The sequence below is a fragment of the Patella vulgata genome, chromosome 2 (assembly GCF_932274485.2).
Source record: "Patella vulgata chromosome 2, xgPatVulg1.2, whole genome shotgun sequence".
NCBI classification, from domain to species: Eukaryota; Metazoa; Mollusca; class Gastropoda; family Patellidae; genus Patella; species Patella vulgata.
This window is the reverse complement of record NC_065880.2, coordinates 48,351,835-48,376,692: the sequence shown is the minus strand read 5'-3', so window position 1 is coordinate 48,376,692 and position 24,858 is coordinate 48,351,835. Positions and strand designations below refer to the sequence as shown.

General features: G+C 33.8%; 2 protein-coding genes across 2 annotated transcripts; one reads left to right on the top strand and one right to left on the bottom strand.

Moving 5' to 3' along the window:
* Positions 1-2,609: 2,609 nt before the first annotated feature.
* Positions 2,610-8,106, bottom strand: LOC126811923 (uncharacterized). The gene is made up of 6 exons (XM_050537983.2): positions 7,960-8,106; positions 7,462-7,860; positions 6,974-7,108; positions 4,986-5,073; positions 4,393-4,472; positions 2,610-3,753 (listed from the first exon to the last, which is right to left on the bottom strand). The coding sequence occupies exons 1-6, from the start codon at positions 8,015-8,017 to the stop codon at positions 2,888-2,890; spliced, it is 1,626 nt and encodes a 541-aa protein (XP_050393940.1). The 5' UTR covers positions 8,018-8,106; the 3' UTR covers positions 2,610-2,887.
* A 4,206-nt stretch (positions 8,107-12,312) lies between these two features.
* LOC130010921 (activating signal cointegrator 1 complex subunit 3-like) lies at positions 12,313-23,314 on the top strand. The gene is made up of 8 exons (XM_056099145.1): positions 12,313-12,320; positions 13,259-13,314; positions 13,496-13,664; positions 14,981-15,132; positions 17,521-17,671; positions 19,313-19,424; positions 20,161-20,252; positions 20,614-23,314. Exons 3-8 carry the CDS (start codon positions 13,524-13,526, stop codon positions 20,938-20,940), a joined length of 975 nt encoding a protein of 324 aa, XP_055955120.1. The 5' UTR covers positions 12,313-12,320; positions 13,259-13,314; positions 13,496-13,523; the 3' UTR covers positions 20,941-23,314.
* Positions 23,315-24,858: the final 1,544 nt, after the last annotated feature.

The window sequence follows — 24,858 nt, the reverse complement described above, 5'->3', positions numbered from 1 at the left end:
CTAATTCATTTCCATCTTGGATGTATCTGATCTCAGATGATACATCTTAAAAAGCATCATCTTTTATGATTAAATTTTTACATAGAAAGAAATATAGTAAGAAAAGTAGTGAACTGCAAAAGTGGAATAAAAAAATAAATAATTAAATTTAGAAACAGCATAAAAAGTAATGTATATGCATCCAGTGTATCTATTTAATAGGTTTACCAGACATTTAGAGCTGTTTTGTTTGGTTGTTATGAAATTAGAGAATGACTGTAGTGATGTAGATTGTTTACATACTGATGAATTCTCTAGAGCTATGATGGAATGATATCGATTACTTTTCATGTGTTAGATTTTCTGACCATAGACCTATCTTGCAAGTTTTTCAATCTGATCTTCAACAAATCCATGGAAACCATAATTGGCAAGACATACAAGTTTTGTCTTGCAAGATATAACATAAATTTGCACCTTTGCATGTTATTTTAGGAATGTCAATTCTGTGTATTTAGCTGTGCACCTATCATTGAAAGGAAATGTTTAAGCTATTCTATTATCCAATTTCCCTTCAACACAAACCAGGTAATTTGGGGATTAACATGTGGCAATGTGAGTATGATGGATCCTGGTGATGGCCGAGAAAAATAGTACAGTACATGCAGGAGAACTGCACCACATACAAGAACAAACTCAGATGACAAACACACAAACAAGGCAAAGATACTGTAAACAACCCAAGTACTGTACATGTGTTGTCGAGACTATTGAAGGATCCATTTCCTTTTCTTCCAGCTGTACAATATTTAGTATAAATGTTGTCTCAGAAAATTAAAATTTTGATGGAAAATAAAAATAAGACCTACTGATTTTCTTCATCAGTTTATCAAGAAACCCTGTAAAATTTTATTTACAGTAATTTTGCTTATTAATTGCATACCATGCAGTCTTATGTGAACAGTCGTTTTTCTTAGCTAAACAAGATAAACTGTCTTTGTTTGCACCTTGAGCATTAGACTTTGTGTCAGTTGAAAATTCCACACGTTCTTCTCAGGATAATCTAGTGTTGAGTCGAATGTCCAAACCAAACAAGTACCATGGCCTCTTAGAGCCGTAGTGGTGCTGGCTCACAACCTGGAGGTCCTGGTTTTGATCCCGGAGTTGACTGAGAAAGGTCCACAGGTTTTTTTGGCATGGTTTCCCAAGATGCAGGTTAAGACGCTGGCTCGCTAGACTGGAGGTCGGGTGTTTGATCCCTGCATTGACCGAGAAAGTTCATTCAGATTTTCCGGCGTGGTTTCCCCTTGTCAGTGATGCAGGATGGAGGGCCTGACAAGGACAGCTGTCTAGTCGTTCGGATGGGACGAAAAACCGAGGTCCCGTGTACACATTGGCATGCACGTAAAAGATCCCTTGGCAGTTGGAATTCGATATAAGAGTATGCCGTAGCGCCGCTGCCCTGGAAAAATTTCCCTGATAGCACACTGTATGGCGTATGCCCGTCTTCATTAGCCCAGGTTAGGAGCAGAACAATAGGACGTTAAACCCCATTTCATTTCATTTCATTTCCCAGGTTGCAGGACAGAGGGCCTGGCAAAGAACAGCATCTAGTCATTCGGATAGTACAAAATATCGAGGTCAAGTGTACATGTTGGCATGGATGTAAAGACAGTTGGATTACAATTACTGTCCGAGCAAAATTTTCCTCATAGCACACTATATGGCACTTTTGTCCGTCTTCATTAGCAAGGTAGGTGCAGAAAAGTATGAAGTTAAACCCATTTCACCATAAAAATCAAATTTACAATACAGAACCAGGAGGATATGATTTTGGGTTATATTTACCACCAAGTTATTTTAACCAAGTATTTTTGGTATGTAGCTTTAAGTGGAGTAAAATGTAAGTTTGTGTATAGAGTATAGAATTACAGTTTTATAGTCAGTTTTTATGTGGTTTGAGTAAAACTGTCTCATCTTTTAACAAACCTACAAGCAGATAAGTTCTGTAAATTTATGGTTATTTGTAACTGAAATAATACCATGACTGGATGGAATGCTTGCTAACCATGTGACTGGTTTTCCTTTGACTTAAAATACATGGTTTCCCCTTGTCAGTGGTGCAGAACGGAGGGCCTGACAAGGACAGCTGTCTTGTCCTTCGGATGATACGAAAAACTGAGGTCCCGTGTATACATCGGAATGCACATAAAAGATCCCTTGCCAGTTGTAATTCGATATAAGAGTAGGCCGTAGCGCTGCTGCACGGGCAAAATTTCCCTCATAGCACACTGTATGGTGTATGCCCGTCTTCATTAGCCCAGGTTAGGAGCAGAACAGTAGGACATTAAACCCCATTTCATTTCATTTCATTTGACTTAAAATCATGCTATAACAATTTATTGTACAAGAAAATGTTCAATGTACACATGGAATTTCTTTAAAGTTGCTAATCGTCATTTGCATTTGTCTGACAAAATCTCCCCGCTTGGATTCAATTGGACACAAATGTTCAATTCATCATGTCATGTCTTTGTAAATATCAAACAGAGTTTGCTAGCATAGGCGTACGAGCAGGCAGAACAACCTGTACAATTAATATAAAAATGTTTAACATCTTTGTTGCTATATAAGGTAATTCATTCCAAAATCTTTAATTTAAACTTATAATTAATTACATAGGATTAATAATAAAAACTTTATGTACAATTAATATAAAACATGTTCTACATCTTTGTTGCCAATCTGTCGGTAGGCACACCTATAGATACTTCATTCCTAATTCTTTAATTTAAACTACATTATATAGTTGCATATGATATATATTAAAAACTTTATAGACAATTAGTATAAAACAATGTTCTGATAATTTACTTAAAATGCATGCTAAAAATTAAAAACAATTAGTTTAGAGATGTGTTATTGGTGTATTGTTTATCAACCCCGTAGGATTAGCATCATAGCTATCTAGAGACTGATAAAGTTCATTTTCTAATATGATCATATCTCCATATCTAGTATCAGTATTACATCCAGTTTCATCAAGACTCACTTCTTCATAATCATGTTTTAGCAAAGACTTAAATTCTTTCACTACATCTTTATAGTCCATAGTTTTATCCATTCTAAGACTGGTCTCTTCACTCCTGCTCCTGTTGACAATGGGAGCTGCGGCTCTAGGTACGTGATCTGCTAGATCATATGCTGATTTGGTTTCTCTTCTAGCATTTTTGTCATATTGATAATTGTCTCTCGTGTTCTCTTTATCTTCTTCAACAGAGTAGTAATGTGGCATAGATCCAGAGTCATTATGATGTGCTGTTACAGAGTCTAGGGTTTCAGATGACTGAAATTTGTCCATTTGTAAACCAGCTTCAACTTCATTCACATTTTTCATAATGGAACTTCGATTATTGTCTGACCAGGTCGGGGTTTCGTCATCTGTATTAATAAGGTTTTTGAGAACATGACTTTCTATATGATCATATGATGGATCTTCTTCAGCTGTGGTGACATCTGATTGTATGTTATCTCTCGTCTGAGTTGAATCCATAGTTGCATTTGTAGCATTTGAATTAACGTGGCAATATTCATCTTTTATTTCTACGACACTGTGGGGAGTTGGTTTATCGTGCTTGAAGAATGGAAGTTGTTTAGTTGGAAAAGGTGTACTAGGAATTTTGGGAGGTTGTATGTCAGACTTTTGGCCATGATTGGGATTTTCTTCAATTTCACAAAATTCATACTTGTCATCCTCATCCTCATCGGGTGACCCTATAGAATATAAAAAAGTATGATAAATTATTTAGTACTTTAACTGGCAACTGAAACAACTGTATAGGAAAAAAAAAGAAGATAAATCATGTAGTACTTTAACTGGGCATTGTTTTACTGTTTAGACCAGTTATTATTGTATTATATGTTACCTCCAATATTGCTTAATGTATGTCATTGAGGACTGTTAAGTTGCTTTTTTTATACATAAAAGAGGAATAGAAAAAAAATGGAGTTACACAATACATCAGACATTCAGAGACTAACTTAAGTTCATCTTTTCTATTTTGATTGTTACATATGCAATAGAAGGGATGAAAATTTATATCTACTCTTCATTAAATACCAACTGTGTCAAGGGTTATGTTATACAAGGATGGATCTCCTTTTATCATCCCATCCAACACTTTACTTGTCAGCCCCACCGGTGCTACTCCTGAAAGATGGGAACCAGGCTTGAAAACCCCTGAGATTCTTATCAGCCTATGCCAGAATTTGATTTCGGGACATACCAGTTGAGAATCCATTGCTATAACCATTCAACTAAATCAGAATATAGATTAGATGGATTTTACAATCATATCAACTGTATGAAATGTTTTGAAATACATATCCTGATTTGTATTAACATTGATATACCTGCATTAGACATTTCTTCATTTATAACCTTTTCTTCTGGAAACATATTCTTTTTAGATTTTCTTCGTTTTATACTATGTCTGAAAATGAAGACTGTAGATGTATTTAATGGAAGAATTTGTATGATCATCTTATTTATTACAGTGTCAATGGTAAATGGTACTAAAATATGTAGGTGAAAAATCTTCCCTACATGATATTTAATCTTGCTTGACTACAATAAATTTAGTCCTAGTAATTTTGATGGTCAACAAATCCAAGCTAAATCGCGGGGGTGGGGGTGGGGGTGGGGGTGGGGGGGGATGGCTTAGTGGTTAGCACGTGCGCGCTGTATCATTAAGTCTGTCATTGAGTCAACTGGCATGGTTTCGAATCCCCTGTTGTACGTGACAAGGAGTAGGGTCGCCTGTCCAACCTCGTGGGTTTTCTCCGGGTCCTCCGGTTTCCTCCCACTGCTAAAGACCCCTATACGCCCAAGCGAATTATAGAAATAAAATTGAACCATATGTTAGTCCCGAAATGACCTAGTTTGTGTCAAGTGGATGTTAAACCCCATTTCTCTCTCTCTCTCTCCAAGCTAAATCTATATTTACCTCAAATTTGGATTGGTGATCCAAGCACAAGCAAACACTACTCCGGTTATGATGGCAATTAATATTAATATAATACCAATATATAATACTGAAATATAAAACAGTGATTAATTATCAAATTTATTATTTCTGACACAAGGCAGATAACTCTTGTTTTAAATTATTTGTCAATGTTTGGAGTTTTTTGGGTTTTTTTTCAAGTGGAGTACATTTGAAATATAAACAAATAGAAGGCACATAAAAAAAATAATGCAGTGGATGCATGATATTCAAATGTTCATAATTATATCATAAATCTTTCTTCTAATGTGACTTGTATTAATAAATGATTCTGCAAAAGTGTGCTATGGGTGCTCTACTTCTGAAATACAGGGCGAGAAATATTTGCACATATAGGAGAAACTAGGGTAGGAAGAGGCACTTCTTTTCAGTCATCTATCATGGAGTAAAAGCTATCAATAGGTTAATATATTTGTAACGCCTGAGAAGTAAATTATTCGTGCACATTTATGAGCCATGTGAATCTTGTAATATTGTTACGTTGTATGGAGTGGCAGAAATTGAGTAGTTTATTTTCAGAATTTAGAAAATTTTAACATGATAACACGACAGACTTCTTAAATGAATTTTTAGAAACTTGGTGAGATGGCTTATTGTTTCTTTAAAAAGAACCCTATTAAATTCCCACTGTTTTGGATCTTTATTTTGAATGTGTTTTGCTGAGTTGTATTTTAATCAAATTTTGACTGTTTAAGCTTGTTCATAAGGGCATAAGAATGAACCCTATCGATATTCAGAATATTTTGATAGTTGAAGTTATCCCCCTTTGTACTTTAAAATTCATGAAATATTGTGTGTTCACAATAGAATATTGTAAAAAAAAAGGCTGTCAAATCACTCATTGTGATAAACCTCTACAACTATATAATTTAAGATAAAAACAATAAAGTCTAGATCTGCTATTGTCCCATGCAGATATGGAAGCTTTCATATTCATCGTCACGTGGACATGGATTATATCAAGTATCTTAAAAGAAAAAAATAATTATCAAAATCGGTGAAAAACTCGCGAAGTTACAAGTCTAAACATAGTGAGAAACATTGCACCCGGGCAAAAAATAATCTGAAAGGTAAAGGGAAATAACTGAAACATGGATTGCTGTAATCGGAATGACTTCCCGTTACAGAAGTTTCAGAAAAATGGATCAAGCTATTTAAAAACGAGACGGATGAGAAAATGAAATGAAAATGACAGGAAAGAACTAAAAAAAAGGCAGGAAAATATCGAAAAAATAAATGAAATAACTTTGAACGGAACTAATATTACGGCCTATTGTGTTTATTTTCACGTCTGTTCAAGTGGATTTTTCACTGTTCTTCATATTCATTTCCAAATGGAGATCATCAGTTGACTGAAATCAAAATTCTGTTCTGAATGTTTTTTAGGCATTCCTTCAAGGATTCAGAAAATGTAACTCCCATGTCTGTAAGTATAATATCGCAAAAGCCTCAGGGATTTTTCACGTTTCAAGATGGTGGCACTTTCGGTTCAATCGATAGACTTCATATTTTGTGTACGCATCAGTAATTTTTTTTCTAGTATAGAAAAAAATGTCCAGGGCAATCGGACCTATATTTTGTCGATTTTATTAAAAAATTTGATCCTTATTTTCTCAAAGGGGAGATAACTTAGAAAATTTCTGATTACTTCTTTGAAGTTGGATCAACCAGGTCTACGTACTAATATTCAAGAAGTTATCATGTTGGTTTTACTTCCGGGATGAGCTGTCAATGACGTAATATTCCAATTACGAAAATCGGAAATAGCAGATTTAAAGTAAATGTTTTAAGGTACTAAAAAAGATCCTATGGTTAGATTCTAGGATATAAGATTTGCAGGAAAAGAACGAAAAATAAAAATAATCTTAACAGAAACAATAAGCTTTCATATGTAATATGTATGAAAGCTTAATTAATATATTAATTACTTGGTAATGCTTCTCTGTTTGGTTCATCTTGTGATTGGTCTTCAGTTTGACTTTTCTTCTTATTTTGAGTTTTTGATTGGCTTACAGATTTGTTTTTTGCAGTCATATTACATTCTATTTGAATTTCTTCAGTTCCTAATCAAAGACAAATATTTTAATTGATGAAAATCCATAATTTTTGTCTAGCTAGGTATAGATTGACCTGGATTTGAATCCTGGTGTGTACACATTTGCAAAAGATCCATTGACTGGAATTAGATGAAGTAATCTAAAATGCTGCGGTCCAAGAAAAATTGTACATGTCACAGATGACTTAAGTATTGTGCTGATTGGATGTTAAACCTCATTCCAAATTTGAAAACGGACATTACGGACGGATTTGCAATAATTTTTAAGTCACAAATAATTAATTTTTAATACAGTAACTTAAACTTTAGAATGTATATTTATCAATTTTAATATTAGTTACAGAAAACATGTCAACTTACCATATATTTTAAAAATAAATTCTCTAAAACTGGCTGATTCTTCTAAATCTATTATCAAACTATTATTGGTACTATTAAACATGTGACAGTCATCCTTACTACCATAAAGACAGTCTGTTCCAAATGGATTAATACCATGATCTAAATCAAAAATGTGTGTCTGATTTCCATTCTTTAAAGTCAACTTGTTTAGTACTTGTCCCCTATTACTTCTGAGTGTGATATGCCGTTTAATATGAATAGTAAATGGTTGATCAGAGGATATAGAACAGGAACACCTGTTCTTAAGAAATTTAAGATTTTCTTCGGATTTATCAATGGCATGATACAAGTAAATTGTATTTGCTGTTTTGTTGTCATTACTGCACATCATTATATGTGTTGTGTTGGTTGGAACATCTAAAGAGAAAAAAAAGGTTTAGTGTTTAAAAGCTCAATTTTCCAGATACTATGATAGATATAAACTTTCAGACCATACACAATAAAAAATTTGCTTACCTTTATCTACCCAAAGAATGATGGATGACAAAAACTTAATTATTTTTGATAATAACATTTCTGAATTCTTTTCAACAATGGTATTATCTCGTATTCAGCGAGTATAATGCTGTTAGTTTATTAAAGAAGGAAGTTAATTGTAGGATTGCAAGAGATATATTTAGTTATTCAGGAAGGATGTTGTATATTCAACCCATCACAGCCAGCTCATAATTTTATAAAATTGAATTAACATGACCTTCTTGTCACGTTTGTAAATAATTACACCCATTTGTTAACATCAAATCTTGTCAAGTGTCATGTATAGCAAGAAAATTTACTTTTTTTGTAAATCATAAAATACATAATACTCAAGTACATGTACAATGACAATAGGGTTTCACTATGACATTGTTGTTGCGTTCCACTGATACAATTTAATAACAACAGGGTTACTGTGTTCCAGGCAGGGTTTCTACTTCAAAATTTTCACTGTCAGTCATTTTTGATAACACACGAAAACTTTGCAAAAAAAATTCATATTTCATGCTTTTAATTCATGGTAGGGTATTGTGAATTCCTGTGTCTATACCACTTTGTCAGCATGGATTTCAATATGAAATATTAGTAAGGCTTATGATAATTATTTATTAATGAAACATTCCCTTGGGGCTACTTAAATAATCAAAATAGCTGAATTGACCATAGAAAAACCATTCCATTAGCTCACACGTATATTACAACGTGCTCTATAGAAAACACACTGACATGGATAATTTTGAGTTGTAATACATTAAGTTCGAAATAAAGATAAATATATAATTATCTACGGCATATTTCTTACATTTATCAACGTGTATAATAAGAGTAACCCTATAAACACAACATTTTTGCAAAACGTGGAATTATCAATATTGCTACATAATAATAGCACTGGAATACGTAATTTTCTTAGTTTTTCGGTAAGCAAGTTAACTAATCTCTAGATTAAATTTCTACAATTCCCATGAGGCCATAATACCGCAATAAAAAAAATTATAATGCATTTTTCTCCTAACACCTACGTTTTTGAGGATTTTGGATAATTTATATGCTGTTTTTATTTAATGTGAAGGTTGATAAGATTCCCACATATCAGTTAACTTTTATTGTTCTGCTACCAGACACTCATCATTAATTATCAACACAACACTCAGTCTATTCTGTTGAGGACTATGTATACAACTCTAGAACACCAATCATGAGATTATGTGGCTTATATGTGCATTATTCTGTAATGGCCGTACAATTTTATAATTACGGTACATAGTGGAGGTCGATCGTAGCCATGTTTTCAAATTGGGTTTTGAAAAAAAGACTATTTTTTTCGGCGTGCAAAATGTTTGATGAGTCAGATCTAGTAACGGTCATTTTCCATAGCCCTCGGTTCCGACCGGCATATACTGCTGACAGTCAATATAACTGTTGAGAGCAACCTTGATGCCACACATTATGTTGAAACCTGCCATGAAACTGCCTTATAGGGTGCATAACTCAATTTTTTGTAGCCTTAAAATATATGAAAAATGGGTATAAAAGCAATATGAGTGTATATAAAATGATTTACATAAATTGTAACAACAAAAAAATCAATTATGTTCAGTGACATATGCGAACAGTCCAAATTTAACTACAGTTGTTTGCACCTGCTTAATTTGTACTACACAAGTTTTAAAAAAATTTATTTTATCGTTTGTTTATATCCACATTGACTTATGGGATATGTTTTTCTTTGTTCATTACAAATGGAGCTCAAAACCATTATGTCCACAGAGTAAACGATATTTACTGATTCATAATGTTTATTGTGTCTTATAATAACACAATATTGATTGAAATGGACCAATATTGCATTCTAATTTATGTTTTTATACGCCAACATTTTCATGTGGACGTATTTCATGTGGACGTATTATGTCGTCACCCCTGTCTAGAGGTCACAATTTTTCTCTGATTTAAAAAAATGTTCGAATATATCACCGTTACACCGTAATGTTGGTTGAATTGAATTTCGTCGCACCAAAACTGCTGGACAAAATGGCCGCCCCTTGTACGCAAATAGTGTAAACATATGGTATATCAAGGTTGTGGACCCTCGAGAGGTTACAATTTTCATCTGATTTTAATGAAATTTGAAATGCAAGTTTATAACCCAAAGATCTGGTTTCCTTTCGATATTTGCGCATATCAGATCGTAACTTCCTGAATTATGGCCCCTGATTGTACGAACACTGTAGAGGTCACAATTTTTATCCAATTTACAAAACTGTTCGAATGTATCACCGTTACACCATAATGATGGTTGTGTTCGAATTTCATGAAAATCGGATCAAAACAGCCGGACAAAATGTCCGCCCCTCGTACGCAAATGGTGTAAAAATATGGTATATCAAGGTTGTGAACCCTCTAGAGGCACAAATTTTCTCCGATTTTGATGAAACTTGAAATGCATGTTTATAACCCAAAGATCTTGGTTCCATTTGATATTTATGCATATCAGATCATATCTTCCAGAATTATGGCCCTTGATTGGGCACAAAATCACGTTTTTAGCTTGTGGTCCCTCTAGAGGTCACAATTTTTATCCGATTCAAAAACAGTTTGTATATATCATTGTAACGCCCTAATGAAGGTTGAGTTCGAAAAATCAGACAAAACTGCTGGACAAAAGGACCGCCCCTTGTACGCAATTAGTGTAAATATATAGTATATCAACTTTGTGAACCCTTTAGAGGCCACAATTTTGATCCGATATTGACAAAACTTTAAATTTATGTTTATATCACAAAGATCTTGTTTTCTTTCGTTATTCCTGGATTATGGCCCCTGATTGTTCAAAAAATCGCATTTTTAGTTCATGGGCCCACTAGAAGTCACAATTTGTAATTAATTTTAAAACATGTTTAAATATATCACTTTTACACTTCAATTAAGTTTGAGTTCAAATTTCGTTAAAATCTGACCCCAAACTGACAGACAAAATGGCAGTTCCTTGTACACAAATAATCTAAAAGTATGTAATACCAAGGTTGTGGCCACTCTAGAAGTCACAATTTTTATCCGATTTTGATGAAACTTGAAATGTATGATTATAATCCAAAGATCTTGGTTCCTTTCCATATTTGCGCATATCGGACCGTAACTCAGAGCCTCGTTTAACATGGTGACTGGGCGGCGCAGCCGTCGCGCACTGGCCAAACTGTGTCGCCTACGGAGCCCAAAAGTTGAAGACTGGGCGGCAACATACATATGTTTTGAAAATCGCTGACAAGGTTTTTCCCATGTGATGAGAGTGATGAAACTTAGTGTATAGTTAATAATCAGTTTGATTGCTTGATATTTTTGAAAAAAATAAATGTGCGATAAATTAAAATGTGTCATTTATTTATTTTTGAATTTCGGCAGGGGACATCAGCCTCACTGTTGGCTTGTTTTCTATCCATCTCTTGAAAAATGTGGGCATATCTTGCCTGGCAACCGCTGGTTTCAAATATTATGGATGATATTGAGTGGTTTAGTTCTTTAAATTAAAGTCTCATTATAGTACATCAGTCCAACTTTAATCTGTTATTATGCTTAGTATCACTACCAATAAAAATGATATTTTCTATAATAATCTGTTGTCCATGATATTACTTATACTTTCTCTTGTTCTTAACCAATTTCCCCCCAAAAAATTATATTATATTTTCAGTTATTATAATTTGGATAGTACAGATTTTGACAGTATTAACAAGTTTCTATCATGTCTAGTAGAAAAAGCTTTAATGGAATTACAGTCTTCTTATTGTATAGAAATTGGTGACGTAAGTAGTTTTTAACATGTGTTTACTGACATCTAAACAAAAAAAAACATGTCTGTGTCGAAAGAAAAAAGAATGAAAAATCATATTTAACTGATTATGTTTGGTTAGCAAATTTATTCATACTTATCTTTGAGAATTACATCTGTTGTCAAAAAAATTTGTTTTAAAATTACTTTCTAATTGATTTTAATTTCAGGATAACCGTGCTATTGATCCTTTAACTTTAGGGAAAATATCGTCATATTATTACTTAAACCATAATACGGTTCGTATGTTCTGTAATGAATTAAAGGCTGAATCTTCTATACCAGATTTAATAGAGATATTATCAGTAAGTTATAATGTTTTATATGATGATTTAATAGAGATATTTTCAGTAAGTTATAATGTTTTATATGATGATTTAATAGAGATATTTTCAGTAAGTTATAATATTTTATATGATGATTTAATAGAGATATTATCAGTAAGTTATGATTTAATAGAGATATTATCAGTTATAATATTTTATATGATGATTTGATAGAGATATTATCAGTAAGTTATAATATTTTATATGTGATCAGTAAGTTATAATTTTTTATATGATGATTTAATAGAGATATTATAAGTAAGTTATAATATTTTATATGATGATTTAATAGGGATATAATATTTGATAATATAAGTTTAGATGAAATGAAATGGGGTTTAACAACCTACTTTTCTGGACCTACTGGGCTAATAAAGACAGCATGCATCATGCAGTGTGCCATGAGGTAAATTTTTCCCATACAGCAGCACCACAGCCTGCTCTGATTTTGAATTTAAACTGTAAATGTAAAGGGTGCTTATTACGTACACGTCAATGTGTACACGGAACCTTGTTCTTTTGGTCAGATCTAAACGACTAGACACTGTACCTTACCAGGCAGGCCGTTTTGCAACACTGGGACTGAACCTGAGAACTCCAAGTTAGCGCCTTATTCAATGAGCCACTGTAGCCGCTCAGTTGATATACTGTATATTATGATGAATAAATAAGAAAAGAAATGATTTGTCTCTTCGGTTGTTCCTTCTCATGTCAAATAATGCTGTATTTGACAAATTTTCAAGAAATTCATGTCATCAGCGATTTGAATTACTACATGCAGTACAGATTTCTGCAGTGATGCAAATGTCTTTCTGTTGGTTGGTGCTGAACAATAGAACATTCAACCACATTTAATTTAATTGCTGTTCCAAATGAATTTCCCTCAAAGTACATCTTGGGGGTTCAGGGTTTCTTATTGGTTTACTATCTGATTTTAGGTCTGTTCATTGGATCTTTTGCATACACATTCCCCTGAGACTTCTTCACCTAACCCATCCTAACATTTTCAATATTTTTAAGTCTTAGCTAGAAATATACTATGCCATGTTGCATTTGATGTAACTGGTAGTAATAATAAAAAAGATAAATTTTCTGTTAAACATTCACATATACTTTATTACAGAATGCAACAGAATATGCCCAGTTACCAGTACGTCATAATGAAGATCAGATTAACAGGTACAGTTATTAGTCTTTATTATAATTTCAAGACATTTCCTCACTCAGTAAAGGACTTTCTCAGAGTTTATTCTGCTTTTAAGACAGTTTTAGAAGAAGTAATTAAGGACATGCTAAGATCTTTACATTTTCATGTAAAATAAAAGAGAAAAAAAATAATAATTTTTTTTTTTAATTTTAGTGATTTAGCTCAGAAAGTCCCGCTAGAAATGAATTCTCATTCATTTGATTCATCACATACCAAAACTAACATCCTGCTACAAGCTCACTTCTCTCAACTACAATTACCATCAACTGATTATTATACTGATACTAAATCTGTTTTAGATCAAGCTATACGTGTATTACAGGTAAACTGGTTAATAGATCGATATTTGTTACTTGTTTCACCATTGATAGATTTTTTTAGCTGGAAAGAGCTTTTTAATCTCCAAGCTTAGCTCAAAATTGCTTGATTGGTGCATTTCATAAACCAGTAGGCCTATCTTTATTAAACTGTGGTATTTAGATAATAAAAGGAGACTATTTTCATCAGCAACTGCTTGCAATTAAAAACCGGGGTTGAGCCTACTGTCTGTCAATACAGTCCTCAGAGAACATTGTTTATTGTCACCCGCCTTTCGAAGAAAGCAGGGGACTATTAAAATGGGTTCGTCCGTCTGTCTGTCTGTCTGTCCGTCACACTTTTTGGGACACAATAACTCTCCTTCTAACTGACTTAGAATGTTCAAACTTGGTGTAAATGTTTATTAGGTCAATGCCTTGATGGAGTTCGAAGATGAGCATTTTCTGCATAGGCTAAGCAGAGATAAGCAATTTGATTGGTTCATGCTTTGGGACATGATAACTTTAGTTCCAATTAAGTGAGAGTGATGAAACTTGGTGTCTAGTTTCATTACATCAATACCTTGACTAAGTTCGATATTGAGCATTTTCTGCTCAGGGTAAGCAGAGCGATAAGCAATTTGATTGGCCGAGACTTTGGAACACAATAACTCTCCTTCTAATTGAGCTAGAATGTTCAAACTTGGTGTAGGTGTTTATGAGGTCAATGCCTTGATAGAGTGTGAAGATGAGCATTTTCTGCTTATGGTAAGTAGAGATAAGCAATTTGATTGGTTGATGCTTTGGAACACGATAACTTTAGTTCTAATTAAGTGAAGAGTGATGAAACTTGGTGTATAGTTTCATTACATCAATACCTTGACTGAGTTCGATGATGAGAATTGTCAGCTTAGGCTAAGGAGCAATAAGCATTTTGATTGGTCAAGACTTTGGAACATAACAACTCTGCATGCTTCTAATTGAGGTAGAATGTTTAAACTTGATGTAGATGTTCGTCTTGACTGAGTTCAATATTAACATATCGAGCTAAAGCTAAGCAGAGATAAGAAATTTCCTTGGCCGATGCTTTGGGACAAGATAACTTTGATTCTATCTGATAGAGAGTGATGAAACTTAGTGTATAGTTGATAATCAGTTTGATTGCTCGATATTGTTGAAAAAAATAGATGTGCGATTAATTAATATGTGTCATCTATTTATTTGGGGATTTCGGCGGGGGACGTCGGCCTCACTGTTGTTAATAGTATTAATAGTATATTGAAGGATTTTAGCATTCTATGTATATAATGCATCTTTAATGTGATACATTTGTTATATTCAGGCTATGTTAGATGTATCAGCTGATCAGGGTTGGCTAATAACATCATTACGTGTTATACAAATAATACAGATGATAGTACAAGGTAGATGGTGGCATGATTCATCATTATTACAACTACCACATATGACAACGTATCATACCTACTGTTTTAGGTAGGTATATAACAAAATATCATACCTACTGTTTTAGGTAGGTATATAACCACCTATCATACCTACTGTTAAAGGTAGGTATTACCACAATAATTAAACAAAAAGTTACCAACACCCCTCACACTGTCCATTCTCTGGCTTAAATATGGACGTTACCGTATTTTTCGGTGTATTACTATTAGGCCGCATGTGTAGATAATGGGCAGGGCAAGTTTGGCAGCGGTGTTTCAGGAAAAAATAAAAGTGCATGGTTTAGGCGCACCCTTCTCCAGCGCCTTGTGAAACATGTGCCATACCATACGTGACTCAAATACACCTGCAATCTCCAGTAACTGGGCCAGTTATAATAATTACCGATATTTAGCTTTATGAAATAAAAAAAACTCTATATACATTTTTATACACCCACATTGAAATGTTGTCGTAAATTGTCGCCGTCTCCGTCCGTCGGTCCTGCGTCCACAATTGCTTGTGGACGCTCTAGAGGTTAAAGTTAATATCCAATTGACTTTAGATTTATACACAGTGTTTTAAGGTCATGAGAAGAAGAAGCCTATCGATTTTCAGTGATTTCCGATAATTACTGCCAGAGTTATGGCCCTTATCACTTCAAAAAAATCTTGTGGACGCTCGAGAGGCTAAAGTTAATATCCGATTGACTTTAAATTGATACACAGTGTTTAAGGTCATGCGATGAAGAAGTCTATTCATTTTCAGCGATTTTCATTAATTACTACCAGAGTTATGGCCCTTGATCACTTCAAAAAATCTTGTGGATGCTCTAGAGACTAAATTTAATATCCGATTAACTTTAAATTTATACACAGTGTTTAAGGGCATGAGACAAAGACACCTATTGATTACTGCCAGAGTTATGGTCCTTGATCACTTTGAAAATTCTTGTGGACGCTCTAGAGGCTAAAGTTATCATCCAATTGACTTCAGATTGATACACAGAGATTAAGGTCTTGAGATGAACAAGTATATTGATTTTCAATGAATTTTGATAACTTGAACAGCTAAATCCATGATATAAAATGTTTCTTATACTAAACGTTAGCATGGGGCAGAACTTTATAAAAACCAAACAAATTCTAATTGTTTTCTGATAATTACTTAATGAGTTGTTACTCTTAATCAGATTTAAGTGTATTATAAATGTTTCATTACCAAAAAAAGTAAAAATATCTGATAACTCTTGTTGACTGCCCAGACGATTTAGCTGTTGTGGGCGTATGTTTCATTGCTTGGCAACCTACCTTTTGAATTGCATTTAGACTTTATATTAATTATAACTTTCAACTGCATAGTTTCAGAACTTAAATGGTAATTCTGGCGTTCGTATGGTAGTCAAATTGTCGTTAAAATCCTGCCCGCTCTAAATCCAAAAGTTAGCATCCAATCTTTGTGAAATTGATGTGCAGTATTTAAATTAGGGAAACGAAGAATCCTATTGAATTTCAGCAATTTCTGTTTATTACTTTTAGAGTTATGGCCCTTGTTTCACTTTGTTTAACCATGTAAACGCTCTAATCCAATCTTTATTAAATTTATTAGCATTAATTAAATTAATGAAACGAAGAAACCTATTGAATTTCAGCAATTTCAGTGTATTACGTCTAGAGTTATGGCCCTTGTTATCATCCGATCTTTGTGAATTTTATATGTATTATTTAAATTAGTGAAACGAAGAATCCTGTTGAATGTCAGCAATTTCCGTTAATTACTTCTAGAGTTATGTCCCTTGATTCACTTTGTTGCATCTCGTGAACGCTCTAACATCAAAAGTTATCAGCCGATCTGTATGAAATTTATATACATGACTTATGCATTTCAGCAATTTCTGTCAATTACGTCTAGAGTTATGGCTCTTGTTTTACTTTGTTCAACCCTGTGAATGCTCAAATGATAAATGTTATCATCCGATCTGCATTATTTAGATTAGTAAAACAAAGTCGCAACAATTTCTGTAAGGTCCTTTCAGAGTGAAGGCCCTTGTTTCAGTTTGTAAAACCTTGTGAACCCTTAAATGACAAAAATTATAATCTGATCTGTGTGAAATTGTTGACATACAATTACTGTGATATGACTGCATAAATTCAATGAAGTAATATCAAATTTAGATGGCCATAAATTGTGTTAGGATTGATTAATTTAACAAGTTAACCCACAAATTACTTTTACCCTTCATTTATATCAGAAACAAGAGAGGCTGTAATATGAGGAATTTAACACTGAAAGCATTATAATTTTGCAATAAGGCAATCTATTGTGGATTTTTATATTGTTATTGCAATAATGAAAATTTCAGACATAACTGAAATTATATTGATTAAGTTAATAGATTCACAATATTATGTTCTCAATTTATTGATTGAAATGTTTCAGACCACAAAGTGGTGGTGCCAAAAAGAAAGGTTTTCCTGACATTAAAGCGCCTGTAGATAGTTTACCAGAGCTAATGGCAGTCTGTGATAATAAATTTGAAGCCTTAAGTTCCATGTTAGATGGTGAAATGAATCCTAACCATATAAATGAGGTAATATTATTATACATGCATCGGTATATATATTAGCTAAGACTTTTAGAACTTTTACTACCGAATAATGTGTTCACGTACAATGATTTCATGTACAGCAATGGGATCCCCTGTGCCCCCACCCCCATCATATTCCACTATATTTTTTTTCTGAGAAATTTTCTTCAAAAAAATCAATTGATAGAACAGAGCTCTATGTGAGATATATCAATGATATTGTTATTTATGATCTGGAGGTTAGGTGAAGCAAGAATTAGAGGGATTCATTAAAGAAAATGAACTCTATGCCCGGAACAACCAAATTCACTGTGGAATACTCTAGATATAAAGTTTCTTTTCTAGATACATAGGTGAAATTCAACCCCATTACAAATAAGCTACATTTGACCTACATAATAATCCCACCGATACACACTCCTATCTACGAAAGGACTATACCATCAATTTCTCCTACTCAAAGTTATTATTTAAAAGAGGATATCCACACAAAATAGTGACAGAAAATAAAAATTAGGCAAAATCTGTAACCAGTTATTAAGCTCATTCAAGAGAAATGGCATCTTTGGAAATGTGCCATATGATCTCGAAAAAAAACAATCACATTATTTAGAAGGAATCCTATATCTACAAGATACGCTTATAAGAACGAGACTAATTTACCCCCCCAAGGGACCCACAAACATGTGAAATGTCCATCCTTAATTTATTCGAACAATGTATTAGATGAAACTGCAGTATCTCCAGTAGCTCCCAAAAACTACTCCATTAGTGGGAAAACGGGTAAGACATTTTTTGCTGTAAATGGTTTTAATTGCCTAGGCAGAAATATACTTTACTTATTAACTTGCTCCCTATGTGACAAACAATACGTAGGAGAGAGTAAATGTGCCTTTTTAAAACGAAATTAAAGAACATTTTGCAGATATTAAACACAATAGACCAAAACCGGTTGCAATACATTTTAACCTCAGAGGGCACTCAAGTAGAAATGTTATTATTAAAATAATTGAGCTTTTCAAGATGGATTCACAACAGGGTTCTTAATTCATTTCGAAACAAACCGGCCAGAATTGGGTCAAATGAGGTCCCGGTAGAACTGGGTTTTAAAATTTTAAGCTTCCATTCCCTTTAATATAACCAGACTTCAACAAAAATAATTCTTGGTAATTTGTCATGAGGAATATTGTATTCTACTGTATGTAATTAGCACAAAAATAACGACAAATAGGTACATCGTTCGGAAAATTTTCCATATTTAATTCATGTAATAAATAATAATAATAAGTCCATTTATATCGCGCTAATTCCACATATAGTCGTGCTCATAGCGCTACAAAAAACACATAATCACTCTTGCAAATATTTTTCAAATAAGTATGTTTTCAATCTGGATTTAAAGGAGTCTAATGATGGACTGGATCGAAGATTTTCAGGTAGCGAGTTCCACATATTGGCAGCAACAACACTAAATGAGCGAGCTCCAAAGGAGCTTAGTTTATATTTTGGGACGACAAGGTTGTTCTTAGTACTTGATCTTAGATTTTTTGATGGCATGTAAGGTACCACCAGTTCTTTCAGATAAGATGGCATTTCACAGTATATGCATTGTTTACTAATTAATCTTGTTGTCTTATAATACAGGTTTATGATACATTAAGTAAACTACCTCACATCAGAGTTGAAGTAGCAGTAAAAGGCTGGTGGGCTGGTCAATCAACAGAAATACATAAACCTTTCAATATACATCATAAAGGTGAGACTTTTCTGAATTTTATGGCAGATTCAACACAAATATTAGATGACACAGATGATGACTTATCCTGATTACAATGCAAGAAAATTATTTGATTATCTATGATAGTGTGTTAAATTGCATTTAAGTGGCATTTGGTGATTTATAGCTTTGAATACATGAGTTATCCATGACCCTAATCTATAATTTGCTCAATAACGTCTACACAGATTAACACTATTTGTAAACACTGTAAGTGATGAGATAATGCTGCTTGTTAGCAAATGTCTGGCAAGAGTTGGCTACCTTGTGATAATTTTCATTTTGAACACTTCTTCAAAAATGAATATTTTTACAAAATTGTATTCATAAATGCTAAGGCATTGATGGAATGTAGATAAAATAAACATTGCATAGGCTTGATAGCTTCACTTTAAGTAGGGATGCTTGATTGTCGATCAGAGTTGCATGACATGGTTCAGATATCAGAGTACCATTAGAATGGTGTAGGTAGAATTGAGATGTGGGGATGATTGAGGCATGATGATTGGTGGAGATGAGTTCTTATTCAGCTTGCACAATTATGGCCCAAAATTCTCCTGTTCACCTAATTGTCAATGTTTGTGGGGTTGAGAGAATTCAATTCTAGAACATTCAATTCAGTATTCCCAATCTATTTTATAAATCTTAAAAATAAGAGTATGCGAGAACTGCATTGTGTTTGGTTAAATATGTTAATTATATATATTTTATGTAGGTGGTAGACGTAGTGATAATGATTGGGTTCAGGTACATGCTGATCAAGAATATGTTCTTCAGATAAATATGACTAGGATTAAAAAGGCGAAGGTAAGACTTTTTATAGTGTATCATGTAAGAGGCAGTATTGAGAATGCTCAGACCACTTTATTAGGTAAAAAAATTAACACATTGTATCATACTACTCTGGAATAACTTACGTAAATTAGCTTGGATAATGATAAAATGTTATAAGAGATGATAAGGGCAATAACTCTCTTGTATTTAATATTTGAAGACAGAAATATTGATCTGTATATATATATAAGGACCCTGTCTCACAAAACAAATCAGAATTCTCAAACTACAGACAAAAGAAATTTACTGGAAACGTTATGTTGAGTTTTACACTTTATTTATCTTAACCTGTATTTTTTCACATTTTCTACTTCTAATACATCCTATATTTCAGAGAGGGGATAGTAAAGTTTGTATGAGTCGATTTCCTAAAATGAAAGATGAAGGTTGGATGATAGTTGTAGGTGATGTGGAAATGAAAGAAGTGATAGCATTAAAACGTGTAGGATATAATCGTGGACAGACTAATATTAAATTAGCTCTAACTACACCAGAGAAACCTGGAAGAGTTATTTATACTTTGTATCTAATGAGTGATTCGTATCTAGGTTTAGATCAACAATATGACTTATGTCTCGAAGTTATACCATCGGATATTGAAGCACAAGTTAACACAGAACTCAAAGATGAACTTGAAGGATTAAATTTTGATGACTCTTAAGATAAAGTAATACTTTAGAAACTCAAATTTATTTAAAATGATCATAATGGTGCTGTGGTATGTGGTGTATTTAAAATTATGTAAAATGTAAAGCTATCACTGTACTGTCTGTTGACTGAAATTTCCATATTAGAATTTTGTAATTATGTATATCCACCCTTATTTCATGTACATAGTCAAAATTTGAAATAGGAAAAATATATGTTTATATAGTAATGATAATTTTTATACGCCCACATTTTCATGTGGACGTATATTGTTGTCGCCCCTGTCCGTCCGTCCGTCCACAATTTGTTTGTGGACACTCTACAGGTCACAATTTTTATCCAATTTTGACGCAACTTGAAATATAGGTTTATCTCCAAAAGATCTCGGCTGCTTTCGATATTGGCATGTACCGGATCGAAACTTCATGGATAATGCCCCCTGTGTGTCCGAAAAATCACGTTTTTAGCTTGTGGACACTAAAGAGGTCACAATTTTTATCCGATTTTGTTGAAACTTGAAATGTAAGTTGATAACCCAAAGATCTCGGTTCCTTTCCATATTCGCGCATATCAGACCGTAACTTCCTGAATTATGGCCCTTGATTGTACGAAAAATCACGTTTTTAGCTTGTGGACCCTATTGAGGTCATAATTTTTATCCGATTTAAAAAAACGTATTATTATATCACCGTTACACCCTAAGGATGGCTGAGTTCGAATTTCGTGAAAATTGGCCCAAAATTGACAGACAAAATGGCCGCCATTCATTCTCAAATAGCGTAAAAATATGGTATATCAAGGTTGTGGACCCTATAGAGGTCACAATTTTTATACGCCCACATTTTCATGTGGACGTATTATGCCGTCGCCCCTGTCCGTCCGGACATCCGTCCACAATTGTTTGTGGACTCTCTACAAGTCACAATTCTTATCCGATTTTGACGAAACTTGAAATATAGGTTTATCCCCAAAAGATCTCTGCTGCTTTCGTTATTGGCATGTATCAGATCGAAACTTCATGGATTATGGCCCCTGATTGTACGAAAAATCACGTTTTTAGCTTGTGGACCCTATAGAGGTCACAATTTTTATCCGATTTTTTTGAAACTTGAAATGTAAGTTTATAACCCAAAGATCTCAGTTCCTTTCGATATTCGCGCATATCGGACCGTAACTTCCTGAATTATGGCCCATGATTGTACGAAAAATCGCGTTTTTAGCTTGTGGACCCTATAGAGGTCATAATTTTTATCTGATTTAAAAAACCATATTATTATATTTACCATTACACCCTAAGGACGGCTGAGTTCGAATTTCGTGGGAATCGGCCCAAAATTGACAGCAAAATGGCCGCCGTTCGTTCTCAAATAGCGTAAAAATATGGTATATCAAGGTTGTGGACCCTATAGAAGTCACAATTTTTATCTGATTTTTTTGAAACTTGAAATGTAAGTTTATAACCCAAAGATCTCGGTTCCTTTCGATCTTCGCGCATATTGGACCGTAACTTCCTGAATTATGGCCCCTGATTGTTCGAAAAATCGCGTTTTTAGCTTGTGGACCCTATAGAGGTCATAATTTTTATCCGATTTAAAAAACCATATAATTATATCACCGTTACACCCTAAGGACGACTGAGTTCTAATTTCGTGAAAATCGGCCCAAAATTGACAGACAAAATGGCTGCCGTTCGTTCTCAAATAGCGTAAAAATATAGTATATCAAGGTTGTGGACCCTAAAGAGGTCACAATTTTGATCCGATTTTGTTGAAACTTGAAATGTAAGATTATAACACAAAGATCTCAGTTCCTGATTGTACAAAAAATCGCTTTCTTTTTAGCTTGTTCTCTATCCATCTCTCGAAAATGTGGGCGTATCCTGCCTGACAGGCGCTGGTTTAATCAGTCTAACCAATGTCTCAAATGGCTTATCATGCCTCTTGTGTCTGATTTTGGTAAAAGCCCAGATATATTTCAGTGAAAAAAAAATGGTTATTTCTTTGTGGAATTCGCTTAGAACCCTTTATTATTGATTACATGATATTTTGGTCCTGCAAGATATCGGACTGATGACATTTCGGACTCAAAAAAATATGCCCTTGACTGTTCAGGCTCAGGAAGGTGACATTTCGGACTCGGGTAGATAACATTTTGGACTCGGGGATGAGTTGGAAGGAAGTGTAGGTGAAATTTACTGTTTGTTGTCAAGTACAGCATATTGATCACGCAGTGTATGGACCTCTAAAGAAATGACAGTATGTCTAATGTTGAATGTTTACGAAATATCTGTACTATTTTTGTATATCTGATATAAAAAAAAGTAAAAAGTAACTGATGAATTTATTTGAAACGTGAAAGAATACATTAAAAGGCACTAACAAACAAAACATTAGTTGGATTTACAGTTCTTTGATGATCATCTGTTTCAGTAAAGGTAAAAAATTTTTTTTTTTTTTTTTTTTTAAGGGAATAATGTGCTGATGAATTTATTTGAAAATGACCTACCCAAACACAAAAGAAAATATTTACACGACATGCCCTTTTTTATACGCCCACATTGAAATGTGGTCGTATATTGTCATCGCCCCCGTCCGTCCGGCGTCCACACTTGTGGACGCTCTAGAGGCTAAAGTTAATATCTGATTGACTTTAAATTTATACACAGTGAGACGAAGAAGCCTATTGATTTTCAGCGATTTCCGATAATTACTGCCAGAGTTATGGCCCTTGATCACTTTGAAAAATCTTGTGGACGCTCTAGAGGCCAAAGTTAATATCCAATTGACCTTAAATTTATACACAGTGTTTGAGGTCATGAGGCGAAGAAGCCTATTGATTTTCAACGATTTCCGATAATTACTGCCAGAGTTATGGCCCTTGATCACTTCAAAAAATCTTGTGGACGCTCTAATGGCCAAAGTTAATATCCGATTGACTTTAAATTTATACGCAATATTTAAGGTCATGAGACGAAGAAACCTATTGATTTTCAACGATTTCCGATAATTACTGCCAGAGTTATGGCCCTTGATCACTTCAAAAAATCTTGTGGATGCTCTAATGGCCAAAGTTAATATCCGATTGACTTTAAATTTATACGCAATATTTAAGGCCATGAGACGAAGAAACCTATTGATTTTCAACGATTTCCGATAATTACTGCCAGAGTTATGGCCCTTGATCACTTCAAAAAATCTTGTGGATGCTCTAGAGGCTAAAATTAACATCCGATTGACATTAAATTTATACACAGCGTTTAAGGTCATAAGATGATGAAGCCTATTGGTTTTCAGCGATTTCTGATAATTACTGCCAGAGTTATGGCCCTTGATCACTCTGAAAAATCTTGTGGATGCTCTAGAAGCGAAAGTTAATATTCGATTGACTTTAAATTTATACACAGTGTTTAAGGTCATGAGACGAAGAATCCTATTGATTTTCAGCGATTTCCAATATTTGCTGCCAGAGTTATGGCCCTTGATCACTTTGAAAAATCTTGTGGATGCTCTAGAGGCCAAATTTAATATCCGATCGACTTTCAATTTATAGACAGTGTTTAAGGTCATGAGACGAAGAAGCCTATTGATTTTCAGCGATTTCCGATAATTACTGCTAGAGTTATGGCCCTTGATCACTTCAAAAAATCTTGTGGATGCTCTAGAGGCTAAAGTTAATATCCGATTGAGTTTAAATTTATACACAGTGTTTGAGGTCATGAGACGAAGATTCCTATTGATTTTCAACGATTTCCGATAATTACTGCCAAAGTTATGGCCCTTAAGTTATCATCCGATTGACTTCAGATTGATACACAGAGTTTAAGATCTTGAGACGAACAAGTATATTGATTTTCAATGAATTTTTATGACTTGAACAGTTAAATCCATGATATTAAAAGCTTTGCATACAAAACGTTAGCATGGGGCAGAAC

Excerpts from the sequence above, each read along its gene's own strand:
- LOC130010921 (XM_056099145.1), top strand. The coding sequence starts at position 13,524 with ATGAATTCTCATTCATTTGATTCATCACATACCAAAACTAACATCCTG. Across the intron at positions 17,672-19,312 it reads ATCCTAACCATATAAATGAG|GTTTATGATACATTAAGTAA; the intron begins GTAATATTATTA and ends CTTATAATACAG. Across the intron at positions 20,253-20,613 it reads CTAGGATTAAAAAGGCGAAG|AGAGGGGATAGTAAAGTTTG; the intron begins GTAAGACTTTTT and ends CCTATATTTCAG.
- LOC126811923 (XM_050537983.2), bottom strand. The coding sequence starts at position 8,017 with ATGTTATTATCAAAAATAATTAAGTTTTTGTCATCCATCATTCTTTGG. Across the intron at positions 5,074-6,973 it reads AAACAGAGAAGCATTACCAA|TATTATATATTGGTATTATA; the intron begins GTAATTAATATA and ends TTTATATTTCAG. Across the intron at positions 3,754-4,392 it reads TGAAGAAATGTCTAATGCAG|GGTCACCCGATGAGGATGAG; the intron begins GTATATCAATGT and ends TATATTCTATAG.